This window comes from Ovis aries, chromosome 12, assembly GCF_016772045.2.
Source record: "Ovis aries strain OAR_USU_Benz2616 breed Rambouillet chromosome 12, ARS-UI_Ramb_v3.0, whole genome shotgun sequence".
NCBI lineage: Eukaryota > Metazoa > Chordata > Mammalia > Artiodactyla > Bovidae > Ovis > Ovis aries.
Genome location: NC_056065.1, coordinates 63364854 through 63387272, shown reverse-complemented (window position 1 = coordinate 63387272; position 22419 = coordinate 63364854). Strand labels below are relative to the sequence as shown.

Genomic DNA, 22419 nt, shown 5'->3' with positions numbered 1-22419 from the left:
CTTAGTGACCTCATGGACCACAGCCTACCAGGCTCCTCCGTTCATGGCATTTTTCAGGCAAGAGTACTGGAGTGGGGTGCCATTGCCTTCTCCTTCTTAGAGACTAGCATTACCAATTCAGCTGCTGTCCAAGCCAGAAACATGGTAGGATCTGTCTTCATTCCCTCACTACACTGCTCTCCCCATTTTAACCCATAACCAATACTTACTGACTCTATTGCAAATCTTTCTAATCTAGTTACTTTTCATTTCAATTCCCCTGACTCTAATTCAGACCACCATTTTATTCACACAACCTAACCTCTTATTTCTATCCCATCCTTACTAGTTTTGTCCTTCACAGAGCAGCTTGTATGCGAAGCCTTCTTGATCACCACCCCTTCCTGACAGAAGTTTTATCTCCTAAACATCTATGAGTACTGCATTTATACCATGCCTGGGACACGTATTTTCCATCTTTCTTTCTGAAGATTCTTTCTCAATTGTTCTATACAACTGACCTTGTGGGCAGACCACAGTCATGAGAGCACCATTTCAGGAGCCATCCTGTCTGCTTGAGAATTCAACTCTACCATTCACTAGCTGGAAGATCTTGGGTTTTAACTTCCCTGTGCTTAGTTTATTCATTTATATTAAAAGGGATAATGATCTACCTACATCACAGGTGGATCAAGTATTAAAGCAAGCGAATATCAGAAAAGCACTTAGCACAGTGTGCCACAGCTAAGTACTATGTTTGATTAATTCAAAGGAAAAGTTAACTCAGTTATAACCAAAATGGAATGCCAGAATCCATAAAGCACACAGCATTTCTGTATAGTAAGTTAACACTTTAAAACCAAATGCAGTTAAGTGATTTTTGATGGGGAGATTGAAAAATATTTTTGAATGACAAATTTTAATGACTGTATATTAGATACTATTATTTTAACACATTTTTGTGTGTGACTTATAGCTATGTTCTTAAAAGATACATGAAGCATACTAATGTAAAATGTCATAACACCTGCAACTGAATCACAAATGATTCAACAAAAGTATGTGTGTAATATATATATGTATCAAAGCAAGTGTCACAAAATGCTGACAATCATTGAAACCTAAGTTAACAGAGTTCACTGTACTACTGTTCTGCCTTTTCTACAGGTATCAAAAATTTTGAGAGTAAAAGGCAGTGGGCAAAGAAAATTTTTAAAGGTGAAAAAAAATGAGGCAATTAGAACACTTTAAAGATTAAACTCTGACGCTTTTCATTCGAAGCAGCAGCAATTTAAGCCCTCATCATTTTTCCTGTAGAGATGGCAAAGCAGTTGGGCCTGTCGCTTTTTTTCCTGTCATGGGACCTATCCTGGACTCCATATGTACTTCCAAGGTCTCTATCTTTAGCATGCACTGGTGTAACATATCATTAACACTCTTTCTCTGAATGTGTTAACCAGAACTAAACTTCATTTAGAATGTGTATATAATTTTAACTTAAATAACAAGGCCTCCATAAACTAAATGTAGAGTAAGATTACTGTCTCTTCTGCTTAGTTCAAAGAAAGTTACTGTGGTACCCACCGTGTAGTGCCAATCATAAGGTTGATACCAGCAGCTGAGGGCCGAGAGATCTGGCGGATTGTGTTCAGCATACGTTCATTAACAGGATCCAACTGGCTGATGATACCAGGCTGTTTGGTTACTTCAACAACCAGAGCCTCCATGGCTGCTCGAAGAGCAGTGATACAGGCAGCAGCTTCATGAGATATTTGCAATCTTATCCTAAATTAGGGAAAAATGATTAAAAATGAGAGGAGGTACACACAGAAAAAGACTATTATCTCCCAATTTCACCCATGGCAAGTGATGGGATAAATTTAACTTCTTTTCCAAATGTAATGGCCCTAGATTTAGCAAACACAGGTATGAAGAGTAACAATAAGTTAAACCAACTTCTTAAACTTCACTGCTAGCTACTGGCAGGAGTTGTGAACCATGAAGTCTACCAAGTGAAGTACGCTTAGCCATACAGATCACTTCAGCCTCCAATAAAAGAATGAAATGAGAGACTACTAACCATTAAGTTCTGTCCAATTCTGCCAAGTGCTTACTACACAGACACCACTTGTCTCTAAGCAATATGGAGTGTACATAAAAAAAGAGGCATCCAAATTCCAATTAGATTTTAACTCCTCAGTATGGTATTCACGGTGGTGGATGGGGCTCCAATGAGTAATGCAGCAGCCCCCAACCTTTTTGGCACCAGGAATCGATTTTTGTGGAAGAAACTTCTTCCAGACTGGGGTGGTGGTGGGGATGGTTTGGGATGATTCAAGTGCATTACATTTACTGTGCACTGAATTTCTATTACTACCACATCAGCTCCGCCTCAGGTCATCAGGCCTTAGACCCCAGAGGGTGGGCACCCCTGATTTACTGCATCTGCCTCTACAAGTATAATCAATTTGAGACTTCACTATCAGCTACAAATCGTAAGCCTAGGATATACTCCTCTAAGAAAAGACAGTGTTACACAACACATTGTTTATGCCATCGAATTCTGCCATATTTCACAAATAGATTAGCAGCTGAATTCCAGTACATTTCAATTCTAAGAATTCAGGTGAGTTCACATCTGAAAATCCATACCAGTCGTCTACAACCACAAGCTGTCCATCAGACATAACTTTCTTGGAGGCAAAAAGCAGCAGCTGCAAGGGGGTGACTAAGGTCATGCCTTTAGCAGAGATGGCCCGAGTTCGAATCTGAAGATAAAGAGGCAAGAGGAAAAAGTTGACATTCCAACTGTCAATCAACTACCATATAATAATAATGAACTAAAACCCATGTCCCCACTACACATTAATAAAGTAATCTGGATTTTAAATGTAGAAGTTTTCTAAACCTCCCTTTTCTTACCTTTTCACCAAATACAAAGAAGGGAGATGGGTACTTCATGTCTTGGCTGCTAAAAGGACAATTAACAGATGACTTGTGGATAAGTGCATTACGCCCTTCAGTGGTGAGAATCTTTCTCTTTTCCTTATGGTAACACACATTGGGGTACACACCAAAGGCCAGGAGAGAGATAACAACATCCAGATTATTGTCTGGTCCAGTGTTAGTAAACACTTGTGTCAGTAAACACTCTGTAAAGAGGAAGGAGAGTAAAAAAAAAAAATCAAGTATCTGGCTAATTCTAACATTGAATTTACCAAAATTAAATGACAATTATAAGAATTAACTCCTCCCTCATTCTCTTTTTCAAATAACCCATCTCACTGCCTCTGTTCTTAGCATTCTCGCACTCAGATTAATGCAAGGAGAAATTTTGCTGAGTCTTCACAATTTTAGTAAAATTAAAACATCTGTTTTCTTTTGTAGACACAACTAAGCTTGAAGTACTTAAAAACAAATGCCCCAATTAACCATCTCCTCTCAGATTAGAGCTAGACCGGTATGACCAGTATTTCACCTGCTGCTCTTAAAAAGCTGTTCCTTCTACAGAAGATGACCAAGAGGAACACACTAGAAAAACGCTGCTGTTTTCACCCAAAAAATGCTTTGTGCCCAGGCCATCACATGGAAAATATGATGGTAAGAGTGTGGATAAACTTTGTTCCAAAAAGCCTGTATACCAGTCTTATAAACTTCTGAACTGAATGAATGTGGACAAGTAATTTAAACCTCTGGCCAGCTGCCTAACCTGTAAAATGGAGGTCATATCTGCATCTCAGGAATTTTGTAAAGAGTCTATCATACAAAAATGTCCTATTTTCCTTTGATTTTTGAAAGTACAAATTTAGTCAGTTTACAACAGAAGAAAAATGTTTAGTTATTTAGATATGGCCCAGAAGGTAGTCCTTCTCTCTCTCAACTAGCTATTTCTGGTTATGTGTTCCAACTCTCAATATTTCAGAAAATTAACTCTGTCTCAATCTAGCTGGAGAAGTACAATTGTTCAAATTCACACAAGAAATGAACAGTTGGATTACTATTCCTATATCAGATATCAAAGTCCTCTATGATTAGCTATCCATTAAAACTTACTCAAAGCCAATTAAAATTTAATGCAATAGAGTTTACTTCACACCTAAGAATGAACAGATCAGCAAATTAACACATCACTTCAGAAACCACTACCTGAAGTAAATTCAACAAACTGCTCATTCTAGAAGTGCAAAAAGCTAGGCCTGTTTTTTTACAAAGTAAATGGATCAGAAATAAAAACACACCCTTCCACCTAAAAAAAGACAGTGATGTGTAACTGACTCATTTTGCTGTACAGCAGAGCCTAACACAACACTGTAAATCAACTACAATCCAATAAAAACAAAACCTCCTAAAGCAGCACAACTCTCAAAACATCTATTCATCATCTGTGTACAAAACTGTAATTTGAACATTATAACCTTTTGCATCCTTAAAAAAAATTCAATTAATGTGAAAAACTGATTATCACCAGAGTTCAAAAAACTAAGAAATAGCTAGGAATACAAAAAAAACAAAAGCCTTATGTTTAAAGCTAAAATATACTGGGACTGTCAATGTGAATGTTTAATATTAAGGTACTTTAGATATGAGAATCTTACCTTCTGGAAATCCAGAATTAATGAGAATCTCTTTGAGCTGAACTTTGGCTTCCCAGGTCATTCTTAGTGTTGCCATATTGAGTCTTTTGTGCTCACAAAAACGTATCTCGGCTTCTTCTCCACCCATTCTAAACAAACAGGTTAAGAAGTTATGCTCAAAGCCTAAAGAACTAGACACAGACTACAAACTAGACAGTTCATTCAAATCTTACAAATCTTTGTCTTTCAAGCCCATACCTAGCATCATCCCAAGCCTGGAATACTGATAAAAGGGCCACATGATCAGAAAATCGGTTTCCAGCAAAATTTCGATGGATATAACCCAGTCGCTTCCCTTCACTGATGAAAGGCTCTGGAAAGCAGGTGGCCGCAGAGATGGTGCAAATAGCGTCTCCCACACTGAAAGAGACGGGAAAACTCGGTCCAAACCACATTCTTGTTCCAGCAACTCGGCAGTACAGTCAATTGTGGGTCAGGGTATTAGCTATCATATGGCCTTTTTAGTACTGAAATTGGTTTAACAAATAATTTTACAGCTGCTCTCCAGATGCAAAAAGAAAAAAACAAAATGAGCTTTGATGTTAATGGATGCTTATTTACCATAAATTGACCAAGTATTATATTTTCCTTTCCCATTCTCCCTCATTTTACTAAATCTCTTCATCTTCAAAATTTGTGAACAAAATATACCTGTTTTCCTAACCTTTCTCTTTCTTGGATAGCTGCTTAACCTCCTAAAGGAAATGCACTTCTCTTGATAAATCTGTGCTCTTCGTCTCAACAAGTTAGGCCCAGGTATCCATCTACTACAACAGTTTCTTCTCATTTCACACTTTGCTCAGTATCTCAAGCATGCCACTTCTCTACTGAGGAATATTTAAGCTTTTTATTCTATGTGGGCCCATCCTGTTTCTACTGGGAGGGGGATGAAATTCTGAAACTGTTTTACCATTTAGCTGTAAGCAATAAAATAAAGCACTTACTAGAAAATACATCCCATTATCATCATTTTGCCAAAACGAGGCTCAATGGGGAGTTTAGCCAGGATGCGTCCTAGAGGAGTCAACTCATCATTGGCATCTAATGCATCAAGCTCTGTGGGGAGAGATTGCTTTGTGAGCAGAAACAGTAATGAATACCCCCTCAACCCCGGGAAAGATGAAACTTAAGTTTCAGATACTGACTGAAGTTTTCATCATTTGTCAAGCCAACTGCCAGCATCACGCCATATCAACAATTCTCTTCACTCAGAAACAGAACAAAATTAACGAAGAAAGCCCTAGAATTAGGCCCTATAGGCTGTAAAGATGAGTACCATCCATGAGAAGTCTGTAAGTACAGTAACTATAATAGGTGCATAAAACATGCTGTTAACAAGTCTGACACCATCTGTTAATAATTTTTAGAAAGAAATGAAATCTGGAGAATAAATTTCTGAAGTTCACATAGCAGATGAGCATGAGATTAAAAATTCAAATCGGCTCCAATGTTCTTTTTTCCCACTATACACTGTTCCTCTAAGTGTGATTAGAAAACATAGAGGTTCTAAGAGATGTACATAAAATGCTGTGGGTATCATGAATATTCACTGTCTGATCTTAAATACTGGTTAAGAAATAACATCTGCCTTTTCTCCATTTTTTTTCCCCCAAATGAGACTCATATTACTCCTTTCTTACCTTATATTGCTCATTTTATATACTGATCATACTAAGTACATTAAGCAACACTGGAAATTTTACTATCACAGTCCTGTGGACTGTATCCTCTTCTTGACTCCTTTGTGAAGTGTTATTTGTGAGGACAAGACAGATGGTGTAATTCACATGAGTTAGGCAGATCTGTATTTGTGGGTACCTCTAAGTGTGTGCTCTGCTTCAATCACAGCATCCAAAGGCGGAGGTTCAATTGCCTTGGCCAGAAACTGGCCAATTCCTCCCAGACGCAGAAGTTTTATGCTCAAAGCAATTTCATGCAATGGTGTTCGGAACATCTCTGGTGTCATGTGGGTTTCGAGTCTAAGAGAAAATAAGCATAAAATAACCATCTTCTTTTGTGTACACACGCGTTTAATTAACTAAAACCTTGCAGAGAGCTCATCAGGCCCTTCCCTCATCCTTTCACAATTACCAAAGAATGCTTATATTTACTACAAAGACTCTCTTGGACAAGACTCTCTAACCTTTAAAAATTCTATTAATAAAAACTAGACAAATAAATTAACAAAAAGAGTATTTACTGAGAGTTTACTGTGTGCCGAGCACTGTTCTCAATACTTTCCATTACTGACATACTTAATTCTCAAACAAACCCTATGGAGTTAGCATTATACTACCTTTTTTCCCCCACTGAGGAAAGAGACACAAAAAGGTTAAGTAACTTAATCTCATTTTATAGAATGGGGAAATAAAGACCTAAAGAGCGTGAATGTTTAAGGTTATATGATACGTTAGGTACAAATAATATTAAAATGTAGGTCCCTACATTTCTAACTCAGGCTTATTCTATATGAATTATTTGTAATGAAGATTCAGCGGGATCATCTGTAGGTAAATGCAAACATTTCTGGCAAGACTTAGATCAGCTTAAATTGGGTTTACATAAATGCATATAGCATACCTGTACTTTATCTTACAGAAAAAAAGAACAAAAATCTCAGATCTACTCATGCTGTTACTAGCTGTGGGCTGATTTTACTCCAAGATGTTTCTTCAATTCAAGGGAGAACCCAACCTTTAAAAAGAACTAAGTATCACGTTGCAGCCAGTTGCCTGGAATAATTTCTGATGCTCAAATAAACCTATATTTATAATTACTAGGGAGCCATGCTACCAGTATAAAAACAAATCAAAGCTCTGATTTTTACTCAGTGTGTTATATACATCTAGACCTAAATTAGTCTGGCCCACAATTTCTTCACTGCGGTAAATACACACACACAAGCTAATGTACACCACACTGATTTCCAGAAAACATACAACTAAATAGATATCTTAAGTCTATAATTCAAGGACAGTATTTTTTATTTAAAAAAATTTGGGGGGGGGGTGTTTGTGGGGAGGCACACAGGGAATACCACCTCATTTGGAGAGCCAACAAACTGAGAAGATGGTGCACTCATGCCCCAGAGAAGCGCATTAAAGCGACTGGTCTCACCCACTAACATTCCCCAAAAGGCTCTGTGGTATAAATGGAAATGGACAAGGCACTGACAGACTTGGATTTCAGCACTGGAGAAGTCTGCTAAGCTCCTTAGGCTCTGGTTTCTTTAGGTGAACAATGCCCTCTCTCACACACGAGGCAGATCGTATGACAGAGGTGATGTGCTGCTGGGTGGTTGTAGGGTCTATAAACACAGAAGTGTTATTATTTTGACATATTTTTTCAGAAAGCTAATCATTTCATAAATACAGTACTCCCTATGTGGTGCCTGAATAATGCACATATATCCTTTGGGGGGGGGATGGGGTGGGGTGGGGGTGGGGAAAACATGTCATGCTTTTAAAAGATTATCAATAAACAGTATATCAGTATCAAATATGCCACTGTTGATAATTTCTAATTTCATCTCATTCTCACCATAATCTTATATCGAAGCTAAGTTTCCTGCAATGAACTTAACTGAAAGCACCATGTACTGAGTTCATTAAGTTATGTCAGGGCAGAGGTGTGGGGAGGGGCTGTGTGCATAAAAAGGCTGAAAGAAAATCTTCCTTCTTCACTCAAGAATTGGTCTTACCTCTCAAAACGAGCTCGGCTACAGAGGTGAAAGCAGAATCCAGGGCGTACACGGCCAGCTCGTCCTTTCCGCTGCTCAAGGTTTGTTTTAGATGCCCATACTGTAGCATAATTGGTCATATTGTTGTGAGCAGTGAACAGCTTCACCTTTTGCCTAAATAGGAGTGGGCGGTTAATTCTAAAACTCACATGACTATCAATACACGGCTATTATATTTCCACTAAGTGGCAGGTGCTTCCAGATAGTTAGGCCTACCTGCAATGTCTGTCTGTGAGCAGCGCCAAGAATTTGACTCTGCACTCTCTAAGCTGCCAACCTACTATGAGGTGATGTAACACACACGTGCCACTTCCCAGCTGGATCATCTTGGCCAAGTTACTAATCTTTCTGTGACTCATTTTCCTCATCTGAAAACGTGTATAATACTAGCACCTACCTCACAGTGTTTTTACATTTTGTGAATTAATGAACATATAGCATTTAAACAGGATATGGCACATATACGTAACTAAGTGATAATTATTTCAAGCCAACTCTACTCCAAAGTTTATAACTGTTAGGCAACCTATGATCTAAAGACTATGTGCTAAACCGGAACATGCAGTACTTCTAATGACCTCACCAAGCGCTATCAGCAAGGTACTTCTGGAGCCCTGTAGCAAACTCGGAATTTGTCAATGTCACACACAGGCAGCTGTCACTAAATGACTGAGGGTGACCTGACACGGGCACTGGAAAATCTTTTTCAACTTCCAGGACAGGCTTAGGAACTACACAGAGAAGACAAGCAGCACAAGCTAGCTAGACAGAACCAAGCTTCGACGTTCCTGTCCTCTCTGTGTATTACTTTACCTGTAACACAGTGCCTCCCTGGCTGTTTCCTAGGCCATCCTCATGCAAATACACGTCTTTACTCTAAGTGAGTATCCTATAAGTAGGACACCTGTCACAACCTAAATATTGGGTATCTTTACACACCACAGCTCACTATTGTACTGCAGTGGTCAATGAAAACACCCAATGGCATATGAGAAAAATACCAGCAGATAAAAATAATAAGCAGCAGCCAGAAGCTAACATTAAGCTCTGTCACTTTCTACCGTAACTGATATGATGATCAACACCAAGAATCACTCAGTACATACAGATACAGCACAGTAATTTTGATGGTAGAAGAATAGAGTTTTAAAAACCAAGTATTCTGAATCTGCTAACTGACTTCTTATGCCCCAGGCAATGGGCTCCTTGAGAACTTACTTGCAGGAGTCAATGACATAAACAACATCATTTATGGTGATGCTTGTCTCAGCAATATTTGTGGACAAAATAATCTGTGAAGAAATAAAATTTTAAAAATTACACTTAGGAAAATATTTTATCATGTACTCAAAAAAAGAATGATCTGCCTATGCAGTAAGTGACAATAGAACTACAAAAGTTTTTTTTTTTTTAAATCACTCAATGACTGGATAACTGGAAAACCCACTAAATTCATGAAGAAAAGACCTGTGTTTTTCTTCCTCAATTTAGATAATTTACAACTTTTTTGGATAGCTCTTTGAAGGTCTGTCTCATTTAATATCTAAGGCACTTGCAACCCTGTTACCTTGGTTACTCCACTTGGTACTGGATCAAATACTTTGCGCTGCTCCTCTCGCGGAATCTGAGAATGCAGAGGTAGAATCTGATACCGGTGGCTTCCTGTAACAATATGGAAAAGTCCAGGTCTTAAAAAGGAGCCTAGTTTAAAACTGCCTACATTATGTACTTTTTAATCAAAAATCAATACATTAAACTTTGTTTTCACATACTGGCTAGAGAACAAGCAAAATCATTCACTTCCCACTCTCAAATAGTTGAAAATTCAAGACAGACTCATACCAAAATGTGGATTCATTTCCAAATGCTTCTGCATAGTATAAATCAAATTCCAGCCAGGCAGAAAGACCAACACCGCTCCAGGAACATTAAGGGTCTCAATGTACAGAAGTAGAGCTTCAATGAGTTCAAAAGGAGTTTCCTTTTCATTCAGTTGAGCCATGCTTATCCTTGTTTCTGCACCATATTCATCACCACAGATCAGGTTGCAATTTGCCTGCAAAAAACAGGGAAACATACTTTGGACTGTCTCAATCACCACAGCTCACAACTAGATAGATGTGTTCTCAATGTTCAAATGACACCTAAATATCCTTACAATCTCTAGCTGTTTAGTTGTATTTAGCATATAGAAGAAATTTAATTTTTAAAAATGTAAAACCACTGCATACTGGCTTATTGAATTTCTCCACTGACCAACATGTCCCATAGGACATGACTAAAATTCAAGGCACAAACTCTTCATTTGACTGGTTACTAATGGCTCTTTCTACCAAGTTTCTCTCTTTTGACTATAACCTTGGTTTTTCAAAAAATATTTTCCTTACCAATTAACGAACTGCTTCTATGATCCTCTCTTTGTATCAATTACTGTATAATTACTTTATATATATATATGCAATGCTTCTCTGTGTAATTTCCAGACTCATCTCGCCCTAAATATTAAGTCCTTTAATTCTAAAATGAGTCCTACAGACAGGACATTGGATCACCTTCATCTGATTTACTATGGTTGGTATTTTCCAAAAAGTGTGTCTGAGAAACCAAGATAACCCACACCTTCAGTAATGAGAAACAAACTTGTTATGATTCCCACCCCCCCCCATAAATTTTCTAATTCATCAGAAGATTTGAGAACGCAATTCATAATAGAATTCATTTTTATCTTCAAAGTATCTGATTAAAACTACCAATCCTCACAAAAAAAGAAAAAAAAATCTGAGGTTATGTTCAGTATATTCTACATTGTTGGCTGTAATGCTAACTTGTTGCATCTTTTTACTGAAATCATTCTCTGTAATAAAAATTTGACCACAATGAAAATTCTTCATTAAATTCACTTACATCATCATCCTCACCACCATCATCATCCTTATCCTTCTTCTTCTTGTCCTTTGGTGGAGGAACAAAGTGGGTCATCTGAATACAATCTTCCAAAAAGTATTCTGCCAGGACAATATAGTCGGGTAAGTAACAGCAACTTTCAGAATGAGCAGTCTTTAAAACTCATCCTCTAATTTCACAATTTTGAATTACAATTCAAAATTCACAATTCAAAATTACTTTCATGCCCTTCAATCTGATTTTTCACAACTGCCAAGGCATTTTCAGGGGCAATAACCTGTTTTCCCAACCAAACTAAGTGTTCAGGGGCAATAACCTGTTTTCCCAACCTAACTAAGTATTCCCATTTCTTAAACCATGAAGGAAGGGGTGAGGTATCTCTTATACATACATGTTCCCACAAAGCCAGTCAGGGTGTCCACTAACATTCATGGACTGCATACTGTGCTCTATGTTGTATATTCCCATGGTGTGGTACATGTGGGCAGAAATTAATAATAACCCATAGTCCATCCTTATAAAATGGGTTCCTTCCAGTTACTACTCTAAAGAAGGACCTCAGTGCAAAGGCTGGATCATCTACTGATCAATTATGCTCCTGAGGTTCTTTGAAGTGTTCCAGAAGTGTTCTGGAAATGTCTCATACTCTAAACACTTCCCCACTACACCAAAGAGCCCCAGAGTACCATTCTCATCACATTATAGCAAAGGTAATATCAATACAACTCCTCATTGTGATATAAACTTGATCATGGTGAGGCAGTGTTTGCCAAGTTACTTGTTTCCCCATTTCCCTATGTTACTCTTTGGAAGCAAGTCATTAAGCAGAGCACCCTGAAGATATAAAGAGTTAAAGAGTTACTTTTTTGAGTATCTACATAATTTTTTCTGTAATTCTTCATATGAGAGCTGTGTCTTTATTATCCACGTATTTATTCAACCACTGCACAAATTAATCAGTTCAGTTTAGTTGCTCAGTCGTGCCTGAATCTTTGCGACCCCATGGATACCTATTTTTATACTTCAGGTTAAATCCAATACTGTTTTTTATTTTTCTGTTCCACCTATTCCATTTTTGGCCACTGAGAGCTTACAGTTGACTCCTATGTCCCTCTGACTCCTTCACTGTTTTTAAGCACTTCCTTACTTTCTGGTACTGCAAAATGTTTCAGGCTCATCTTGTGTATTCCCTGCCTCAGAATCGGTTTTCTTTAAGGACATCTGGCTCCTTTAATTGGAGAATGGTATTGAAAACAAGATCTGGGTATCATACTAGAATGTCATTACTTCCAGGCATGTTCAGCAGACAAAGTGAGGAAATATATGTATACAAATTCATGGATCCAGACTTGTCTGCATTTATTTACTTCTATTAGAACATGAGTTCTTACAGATGTTTACAACTGTAACCCAATACCACAGAGTTTATTCAAGTCTCCCCTTATACTCACCTATATAGCCTCTCACTACAGCAGTTAACCTGGTTCTCACCATTGGCCATTCACTTACCTATTTTCTGAATCCCAGTATGCATGCAAAGCCATTTGGGAATTACTAACTGTACCTTCATGAGATATGAGTGCACTGACTTTTATTTCAGAGCTACTCTTACCTTTTAATTTCAAAAGTTAGCATCTTGACACAGCTATTCATCATTCCATATGTAAAAACTTTTTAGCTTATTTTCATGTCTTCAAATTAGATTGTACCAAGTAATTCATTTTTAAAAACAAGCTACTAAATGACTATCATAGAGTATGGTGATGATAAAAATCTTCCAAATAAAGAAGCTCTTAATAATCAGAAATGCATGAATTTGACAAACACTCACCTTAACCTTGTTTCAAAATCTGCCTGCTCTGCTCTACAAAAGATTGATTCTCTAGTTAATTTGGCCCTGGCAGCTTAAACTTTTAACAGCATTTTCCATGAATATATATAGGCCATAGTAATTTACATTTGACTGTACAGAATCTTAAAAGTTTAGCTATTAAGGACAGACAATTTACTGGATACGTAAACTCCTCAAATTGTGATCATCACTACTGCTTGACTAAAACCCCAAGAATGTTATGATGTATTTGATACCCTAATTTAGACTTTATTTTAAATATCCTTGAGATTACTCTTATCTCTGGTATTAAGGAAAACTACACACTACTGCACAAAAAATGTTCACCTTCCCACCCTACTTCCACAATATTTACCTTGAACTGGGAAAGTCCTCCCATAAACTTCAATGATTGGGCAATTGAAGAAATATTCACAGAACATGCTAGTATCAATAGTAGCAGACATGAGAACAATGCGAACTTCAGGATAAGCCTGAACGACATCACGCAGCACTACCAAAAGGAAGTCAGTCTATTATAACATAAACACAAAAGAAAAACAAATGAATTAAGAAGTCCTTGCTCATGAGATACACCTAAAAAGACTTCTGAGTTATATAAGCACAAGATATCAGTGAAATTTGGTTTTTTAGGTGGCTTGTAAGATGAGGGATTACAGTGGAATGCAGTAACAGTACTTTTTAACAACAGTTGTAGCCTATTCGTTGTGGGGATTCAAAATGAGTGCTATCAGGGTAGGGGAAGGGAGAAGAAAAAAATTTAATGAGAGGAAATTTTCAACGAAATTTACATTTTCAGTTGCACAAACTTTAACTGAAGAAAGGGGGAGAGTCACACTGAGCCTTTCAGTTTTTCAGCCTAATCAGTTTTCCAATCACCTACCTAATCTTAAATATGTTGAAAAGGTTGTACTTAGTCCATTTAAACAAACAATGATCAAGGCACTTATTTAATAATGTAGAGTTTCCATCAACCTATCAAACAACATTAAAGGTGGATCTCTGACAAACTTTTCTCTGGCAATACGGTCTTCAAGTCCATCATTCTGCCTCCCCAAGCTAAAGAGAGCCACCATTCTGAATCTCTATTTCTTTTCATATACCTTTCCTCTTATCTATATTTGTATCTAAATACATATACACAGACATATGTATGTATGAATACATAGAATTTTTAAATTTACCTATTTTTATCTTTATGAGAGAGTACAATATTCTGTCATCTTTTAGGATTTCCTTTTTCACACACCACAGCACTGCTAAGATTCACCCACGTGTGTTACCAGTCTGACAAAACTACTTAAATATCACAATGTGTGTATATACCCGTTAATTCACCTGAAGATTTCTGGGGATGCCCTCTGCAGGCATCTATGTTGTTTTCAGGATCTTAATCATCCAAACATTTGCCCTCTGAACATTCTTGTGTGCACCTCCTGTGGTACATATCCAAGCTTCCATGAGTAAGTGTAGGTGTGGAACTGTACTGAGAGGGTGTGAAATGTTGAACTTTGGGAGATAATGCTCAAATAAGAGAGGCCGATGACATTTATATTCTTCAATACTTGGTATCATCACTTATATTTTATTAATCAAGTGGATATAAAAGAGAAGTATTCTATGGTCTTAGTCTGTACTTTCCTATTCACCAACGAGACCAAGACCCCACATCATGTCTGCTAGCCAAATGTAACTCCTCTTTCAAATTTCTCTACTGAGCCATCTGTACTTTCCTTACTAATTTGCAGGTGGTGTTTCTGTATTACTAATCCTTTGTTGGCTACATTGCAATCTTCAAGCTTGTGGTTTTCCATAAAGTATCTTTTGAATGAATAACTGATCTTAATTTAGATGAACACATCAGTCTTGTATCATGGCTAATGCATCTCTTGTTATAAGAAATTCTTCTAGAAGGACTGGACTGTTGTTGCCCCATAAAGTTGTGGCTACTGAGGAGATGAAATATGCCTGATCTAAACTAAGATGTGCTGTAAGAGCAGAATACACAGATTTTTGAGGACTTAACATGAAAAAGAAAATGCAAAAAACCTTGATATATATTTTATATTGACCACATAATGAAAATTTTAGATATACTAAGTTAATTTTATATTTCTCTTCACCTTTTAAAATATGAGGCTAGAAAATTAAATGACATGTGTGGGCCACATTATATTTTTACTGGGTACTGCTGTTTAGTTGTCTTACATATTCTAGTTTAGAGTTTTAAAACTGCTTTGGCACTTAGATCCTATCTACCTGCAGCTGATCTTTATATGAGGTAAGGATCGAAAACTATTCAAGTATCTCCTTACAGATGAGCATTTATTTCCAGCTCCATTTCTTGAATCGTCCACTCCCTTTCCCACTGATCTAATGTGACACCTATCACTCATTCTACTACACCAAAGCTGCACGCAACACGATCTGTTTCTACACTGTTACTCCGTCAGTCAAACTGTCCCCCCTCGTGCCACACTATCTCAATTACTAGAGCTTCAAATTAAGTCCCAACATCTGTAAAGCAAGAGCTTTCATTCTGCCTGTCTATAGGAGTCCTGGTTATTTCTGGCCATAAAGCTTCCCTGTTTACAATTAAAAAACAAAAACAAAAAACTTCCATTAAAAAAACAACCTACTGGAAATATGATTAGACATTCAAACGCGGATCAACTTCAGATGAACTGACATAAGTCCTTCTAGCCATGAACACAACCTGCTCTTTTCTAGTATTTTGTTATGAAGTTCTATTTTTCCTATAGAGGTTCTGGGTCGTTTTGTTGGAGTCAGTCTTAGGTGTTTGACATTCTGATTAGTGCAGTGTTATCTTTTTAGTTGTTTTCTAGCTGTTGGTAACATATACAATGCAACTGACTTTTCTATATTAACTTTTTATCCAGCCATATTGCTAAATATTTCTAATTGGTCTTATAAGTTCTTTGAGTTTTTCCTCTTAAAGTGACAAATTTAGATTAGGTTCATCTGAAAGAGAACAAAGTTTCTGCCAAGCTGTTTCTCCATTTTTACTGAATGAACAATACATTAATATAGACCTGACAAGCTCTCAAGAAAAGCTAACCAATACCACTTATTTTGGGGGAAATTAGTAACAATAATCCATGTTTCTAGTATGATCTGGAATAATTTAAACTCGAAGAACATTTGTGTGTTACCTATTAGTAAAGATACAGCAGTTTGGCAATAGTTTGAATGACTTACTATCCATCCACTAACATCTTTGTTTGGATATGTAAAACAGTGTCATAGAAAACAGACTGCTTTATGGGATCAATCTTTGAATTATACAACTGTATAAAAAGTTAATTCTATATAAGTTTTGCTAAGAACCAAGAGGATCAGATATGAAAAATCTAGTTTTTTTCTTAATTCTGGTATTATCCTTAACATCAAAAAAGACTAAAACTACAAATATTCAAAAAACAACCGTTAACTGTATTAAATTTTAAAACTCCCTAGTGGTGCAACAATTAGGACTCAGCTATGGGGATGGGTTCAATGCTGGTCAGAAAACTAAGATGCCGCCAGTCACATGGCCAAAAGAAAAAAAAAGTAAAATTTATTACAAATTTTCAACTCAAAGAAAAACTGATCATTAAAATTCCATCAGATATTCAGTGATAAATCATTCAGTTGCTGAATTATGGTATAGCTTAATAATCACTGAAATTATACTTACTTTACAATAAGAGGTCTTTACTTTTAGAACTCTGCTTTAACAACAAAAAAAGGGTTTAATGACTTTGCTAAAACAGAATGGCCAATATCTTAGTGACTAAAGTACCTAATTTTGTCAGAAGTTGTAAGATCTCTTTATTCAGAGTATTAGTACCAGTACCTTATTATAATTCTCAAGTTACTTACATTTATGTCTCTCTCATGTATTTCATCTACAATTACATGACTGATTCCTCGAATGCCGGCTTCTAATTTTCTTAGGAGCACACCTTGAGAAGACAATCAGAGTAAACACTGGAGATGAGCTTCTATGGTAAAGTAGGGAGGTACAGAAAAGTGCAAAGAAACAAATTTCCAGACAATCATCCATGCTTCAACTACTACAACCCCAGCATTTTAGTTTCATCACTGGTATAAATTATTTAAAAAGTGATTTGTACTCTGAAACATACCTGTCTAATGAAGAGTATGAAAAAGATGTTACTCTCGTAACCTAAGTTGATTTCATTTGCTCTGTGCTACAACAACCAGAAATGTATCATACTAAGAGGAAAACTGCCAAAAGTTCTGTTTAAACAAGAATTCTGAGACTGGGCTCTTGTTTCATCATTTCTAGTCATTCTGTGCTGTTATCAAGTTTTCTTCACAAACACAATGTACACCCCAAGTGAAAGGCAAAAATAAAACATGTCACTGACCTACAGTGCAAAACATTATACTCGCATGAGGGCGAGGAAGTATGGACTCAAATCGAACGCTATAGCCACAGCTTTTCCCAGGCTCTTCTCCTCTCTCGTATGCAACTCGTTCTGCCACAGAAACCGCACTGATTCTCCTGGGCTGAGACAAACAAACAAAAAAAGTGATTTAAATGCTACAAAATTAGTTATACTTAGTAGGGTTATTAAATTACTGTAGTAAACCTGACCCACTGCCAGCTCAGTAATCAATAGAAAGAATAATAGTGATATATTTACAAAGTTCCAAAATTTTAAAAAAAAAAAAATTCTATGGCAGATGCCAGGAGCCAGCGTGAGGAATCCCGCCCATGGCAATGGTCACGAGGAAGGAAGCCAGACAAAACGCAAAGGTGTGATCTAGCTTCAGGGGTTCCCCCTGAGTTTTCCTTAACATCTACCCCCCAAACCCAGAGTCTGCCTGCCTTATTGCATATAAAAAGAATGTCTCGGTCTGAACCCCCTTTGGATGGCTCTCTAACTTGCCTAACAGGTTCCCCCGGACTTTTTTCTACTTGTGATCTGTTTACAGCCCCCTAACTGGGAGAGGCACGAAGCTTAGAGCATCTTAGAGATACAGAGCCTTTTCTAAAAAGATAAAAATTATATTGGTGACGGGTTTTCACTGTTGACTCAATGACTGCTGCCAGGCCTCCATATTCTTTACCTTTTAGCCACCTGAAGGATATTAATCAATGTAATTGGGATATAGAAATAGAAATATAGTAGTTTTGATGTTAGCAACACTAGACTTTTGAGTTAATTACTTTTCTTTGTTATATATCACTGCACTCCTCTTGTATCCTTGCTACGTAAAAATGTAACTTTATTTAGTGCTTTCTGAGAGTGGCACCAGACTTTGGGAAGAACACCACAAATAAGTCTTCTGGTTGACAAATTCTTATCAGAAAAAGGCTATAAAATGTTAATTGGCCCTCTGGCCAGAAGATGATGTAAATCACCTAAGACTTGTGTATACAACTAGGTATGCTGTATACTAGAAAGAAAGCCTGGTTTTGGTAAGAGTCAGGGCTGCTGATGCTGCATAATTTTATATTATCCATTGATGTCTATGTACAAAAAAAAGTATAAAAGGCCTTTCTGGACAATAGGGGATGGGCCCGTCACTGGACTGGTTTCCCCGTGTCTTTACTCTATTTTCTGGCTGAATTCTCATCTGGGGCGTGGAAGCTCACCAAGTCTACTTACTTGCCTCGGCTTCTAAGATCCACGAGAGAGGGAGCCCAAGGTGGGGCACCCCCCGCTATTCAAGAGGACACTGGCGGCCTAACCGAGATGATGCAAGTTCCTTGTCTGGAACTTTATTGGCTTTCCACGTAAACCAAGTTATTCAGCCTCTTTTCTCCACTAAATTTTCCTACTACACTATTTCTTCCTGATCTCTCTTTATATTTCTAATTAAATAAGTTTTCCCTTGCCCACTCCGTCTCCCCTTCGAATTCCCTGGATCCACCAGGGCAGGACCCTGGCAGGCAGACATGTTTAAAATGCTGTTTTTCACTTTGTATACAAAGTGATTCCAAGGTTTTTACAGAAAATAAAATTTCTTCACCACTGGCCCTAACTCTTAATGGTATCAAGTGATCTTTCAATAGGGAAACCAATCACACGTGGTAGAGAACTTAAGTGAAGGCACACCTTTAAAGAACTATTTAACTGAGATGTACGAGTTATTAGGAACGCGAACAATCTCATCCTTTGCTGTATCTACCATTCACCCATTTATTAATTCCTAAGGTAAGTAGTCATAGCACATTAGTATCAGGTACCACAGCAGGTGCTAGACAAACAGAAAAAGATTAAAAAACAAACAAACAAAACCCCCCCAGACCACAATGAAATCACTCCTAGTTTTGATGTGCTTATGTAGCTGGGAAAACTGAATGTATATAATTGTTTCCTGCAATGTAGGAATAAACAGGCTGAATCATAAGGATGACGCTATGGGTTAATGTTTTAAGTGTTGGGCCTTGACTTTTCTGAAAACTTCCAAAGATTTCCCTATCATCCAAGTATACAAAACAGCATTATACTTGGTAGATAATATGGCTAATATGATATCCTGTAAGTATAGCAACAAAGGTACATGTAGATTTAGACTAAGTGTTTCTAGGCTGTCCTGGAATCAGAAGACATAGGCTACACCTCCACACCACCGGAAATTTTCAAGCAGAAGTTAGGTGACCATCTATTATAAATACACCACTCTGAGAAGAAAGATGGAATAATTCTCTGAAGCATTTTTCAACTCCATAAATGTACTACTCTATGAAAGATATAACAATAAAGGAAAACTAGGGAATAAATGAAAGCTGTTTTATATGCAAAGAAAGAGAATAACCCTTGATCCACCATTCCACACTAGCTTCCTTGCTTTGATATTTGTTGCTGCTGCTAAGTCGCTTCAGTCGTGTCCGACTGTGCGACCCCATAGATGGCAGCCCACCAGGCTCCCCCGACCCTGGGATTCTCCAGGCAAGAACACTGGAGTGGGTCGCCATTTCCTTCTCCAATGCATGAAGGTGAAGTCGCTTAGTCGTGTCCAACTCCTAGTGACCCCATGGACAGCAGCCCACCAGGCTCCTCTGTCCATGGGATTCTCCAGGCAAGAGTACCGGAGTGGGATGCCATTTGTTATAGCCTACTTATAGAAATCTGTGCATTTTACAGATGAAGCCCACTGGAACTGTCCAAGTTATTTGGGAGGGGGCACAAGTTAGTGAGCAAATCATACACAGTGGAAGACCATATTACAGAAACTATTCTGTCTAGAACAAACAGAAGCCATTTTTTGTCTGAACAACTTGGATTTGGTAAATCAGATAGGAGGTGAAAAAAATCACTTCCTACTGGGGCAGGAGTTAGTTTTTTCCTACTCGTGCAAACAACTTCTGAGTGAAAATACAGGTGTTCAGCTCATTTGCTGGAGTTTGCATTTTTGCCGATATTGCTGGATTGTTCTGAGTGTAAAGCTGGAAGTGGCAGCACAGGAGGGCAGAACAGAACTCAACTGTTCTGTAAACGGCATCCTCCAGTATTAAGAGGAAGGGTACTTTACTGATAGGTGTAGTTGGGAGTTAGAACGTCTCCTGTGAGGCAAAGAAATCATAGCTAGTTTGGGGAGTGAGAAGGACAATCAAGGAATAGTTTGAGAAGAAAAAAGCTAAGGGTCCTATCCTAGAAAAATGGACACCTATCCATTCTATCTCTTCAAGCTTAGGATATCATCAATTTTAAATGCATTCCTTTGGTCAACATTTTTAGATCCTCCCCAAACCCAACTCTCCTATAAAATATACAGGGCAATTTTAAGACACATATTCATTTCAGACACATTAAAAGCATGGTTTACACATGTCCACATAAATGTATATGCACAATTTCTTTTGGGGGGGGTGCTATTTCAAAGTTCAAGACGCTCCCCTGAATATTAATTATACTTTCCAGGTTAAGAATCCCTAAGTCAACCCTAGTCAGCCTAGGAGGTGGTATCCGGCTACCTGCAATGCTCTCCTTCCAAATGCCAGAAGTACAGAGTTACAGCTGACAGGAACCACTTTACCTAAGAAGACTTGGAAGGGTAATTAGCTCTTCCCTAACTGTGCGACAGACTTGCCAGCATTGCTTATAGCTGGTAAGGTAACCGAACGTGGCAGTCAAAATGGGGAATACTGAAGGCAGACTGGTTGTGAATATTAGTTTCAACCACTTCCTGTGTTAATCTTGGGCGATTTTTAAATCTCTTTGTGCCTCAAGTTACTGAAAGAAAACTACTAAATGATACAGTACTTACATCTTAAGAGTCATAAACTTAAAAAAAAAAGTCATAAACTTTAAATGAGCTCAAAAATATCAATTGTCTGCAACAGAACCCAGCATATAATAAGCATTCTGCTAAAGTCAATCATTTATCTGTTTTTCTATATTGTCTACTCTTGTTCTGATTGGTTTTTATTGAACCTTAAGGTGATAAGATAAAGAGAACCAAAGTTTGAATGCAAACTTAAGGACAAAGTACTCTCAGTTTTATCTTATTTTAGGCCCAAAGAAATGGGAATAACAGACCACCTGACCTGCCTCTTGAGAAATCTGCATGCAGGTCAGGAAGCAACAGTTAGAACTAGACATGGAACAATAGACTGGTTCCAAATAGGAAAAGGAGTACGTCAAGGCTGTATGTTGTCACCCTTTAACTTATATGCAGAGTATATCATGAGAAACGCTGGGCTGGATGAAACACAAGCTGGAATCAAGATTTCTGGGAGAAATATCAATAACCTCAGATATGCAGATGACACCACCCTTACAGGAGAAGGCAAATAAGAACTAAAGAGCCTCTTGATGAAAGTGAGAGAGGTGAATGAAAAAGTTGGCTTAAAACTCAACATTCAGAAAACTAAGATCATGGCATCTGGTCCCATCACTTCATGGCAAATAGACGCAGAAGCAATGGAAACAGTGACAGACTTCAGTTTTTTGGTCTCCAAAGTCACTGAAGATGGTGACTGCAGCCATAAAATTTAAAGACACTTCCTCATTGGAAAAAAAAGTTATGACCAACCTAGACAGCATATTAAAAAGCAGAGACAATACTTTGCCAGCAAAGGTCTGTCTAGTCAAAGCTATGGTTTTTCCAGTAGTCATGTATGGATGTGAGAGTTGGGACTATAAAGAAAGCTGAGCACCGAAGAATTGGTGCTTTTGAACTGTGCTGGAGAAGACCCTTGAGAGTCCCTTGGACTGCAAGGAGATCCAACCAGTCCATCCTAAAGGAGACCAGTCCTGAATATTCGTTGGAAGGACTGCTGCTGAAGCTGAAACTCTTAAAACTTTGGCCACCTGATGAGAAAAACTGAC

General features: G+C 37.7%; 1 protein-coding gene across 2 annotated transcripts in view; it reads right to left on the bottom strand.

Moving 5' to 3' along the window:
- Window positions 1-22419, bottom strand: part of DHX9 (DExH-box helicase 9) — a 44706-nt gene that overhangs the window by 2406 nt on the left and 19881 nt on the right. For both annotated transcript variants that reach the window (XM_015099353.4, XM_012187700.3), the window contains 15 exons: window positions 17503-17644; window positions 16991-17073; window positions 13464-13620; window positions 11257-11357; window positions 10195-10408; window positions 9920-10014; window positions 9571-9644; window positions 8314-8466; window positions 6432-6592; window positions 5558-5669; window positions 4812-4973; window positions 4575-4702; window positions 2902-3131; window positions 2632-2747; window positions 1564-1764 (listed from right to left, as the gene is read on the bottom strand). In XM_015099353.4, coding sequence (XP_014954839.2) covers window positions 1564-1764; window positions 2632-2747; window positions 2902-3131; window positions 4575-4702; window positions 4812-4973; window positions 5558-5669; window positions 6432-6592; window positions 8314-8466; window positions 9571-9644; window positions 9920-10014; window positions 10195-10408; window positions 11257-11357; window positions 13464-13620; window positions 16991-17073; window positions 17503-17644 — 2129 coding nt within the window. The remainder of the gene's footprint in view (window positions 1-1563; window positions 1765-2631; window positions 2748-2901; window positions 3132-4574; window positions 4703-4811; window positions 4974-5557; window positions 5670-6431; window positions 6593-8313; window positions 8467-9570; window positions 9645-9919; window positions 10015-10194; window positions 10409-11256; window positions 11358-13463; window positions 13621-16990; window positions 17074-17502; window positions 17645-22419) is intronic.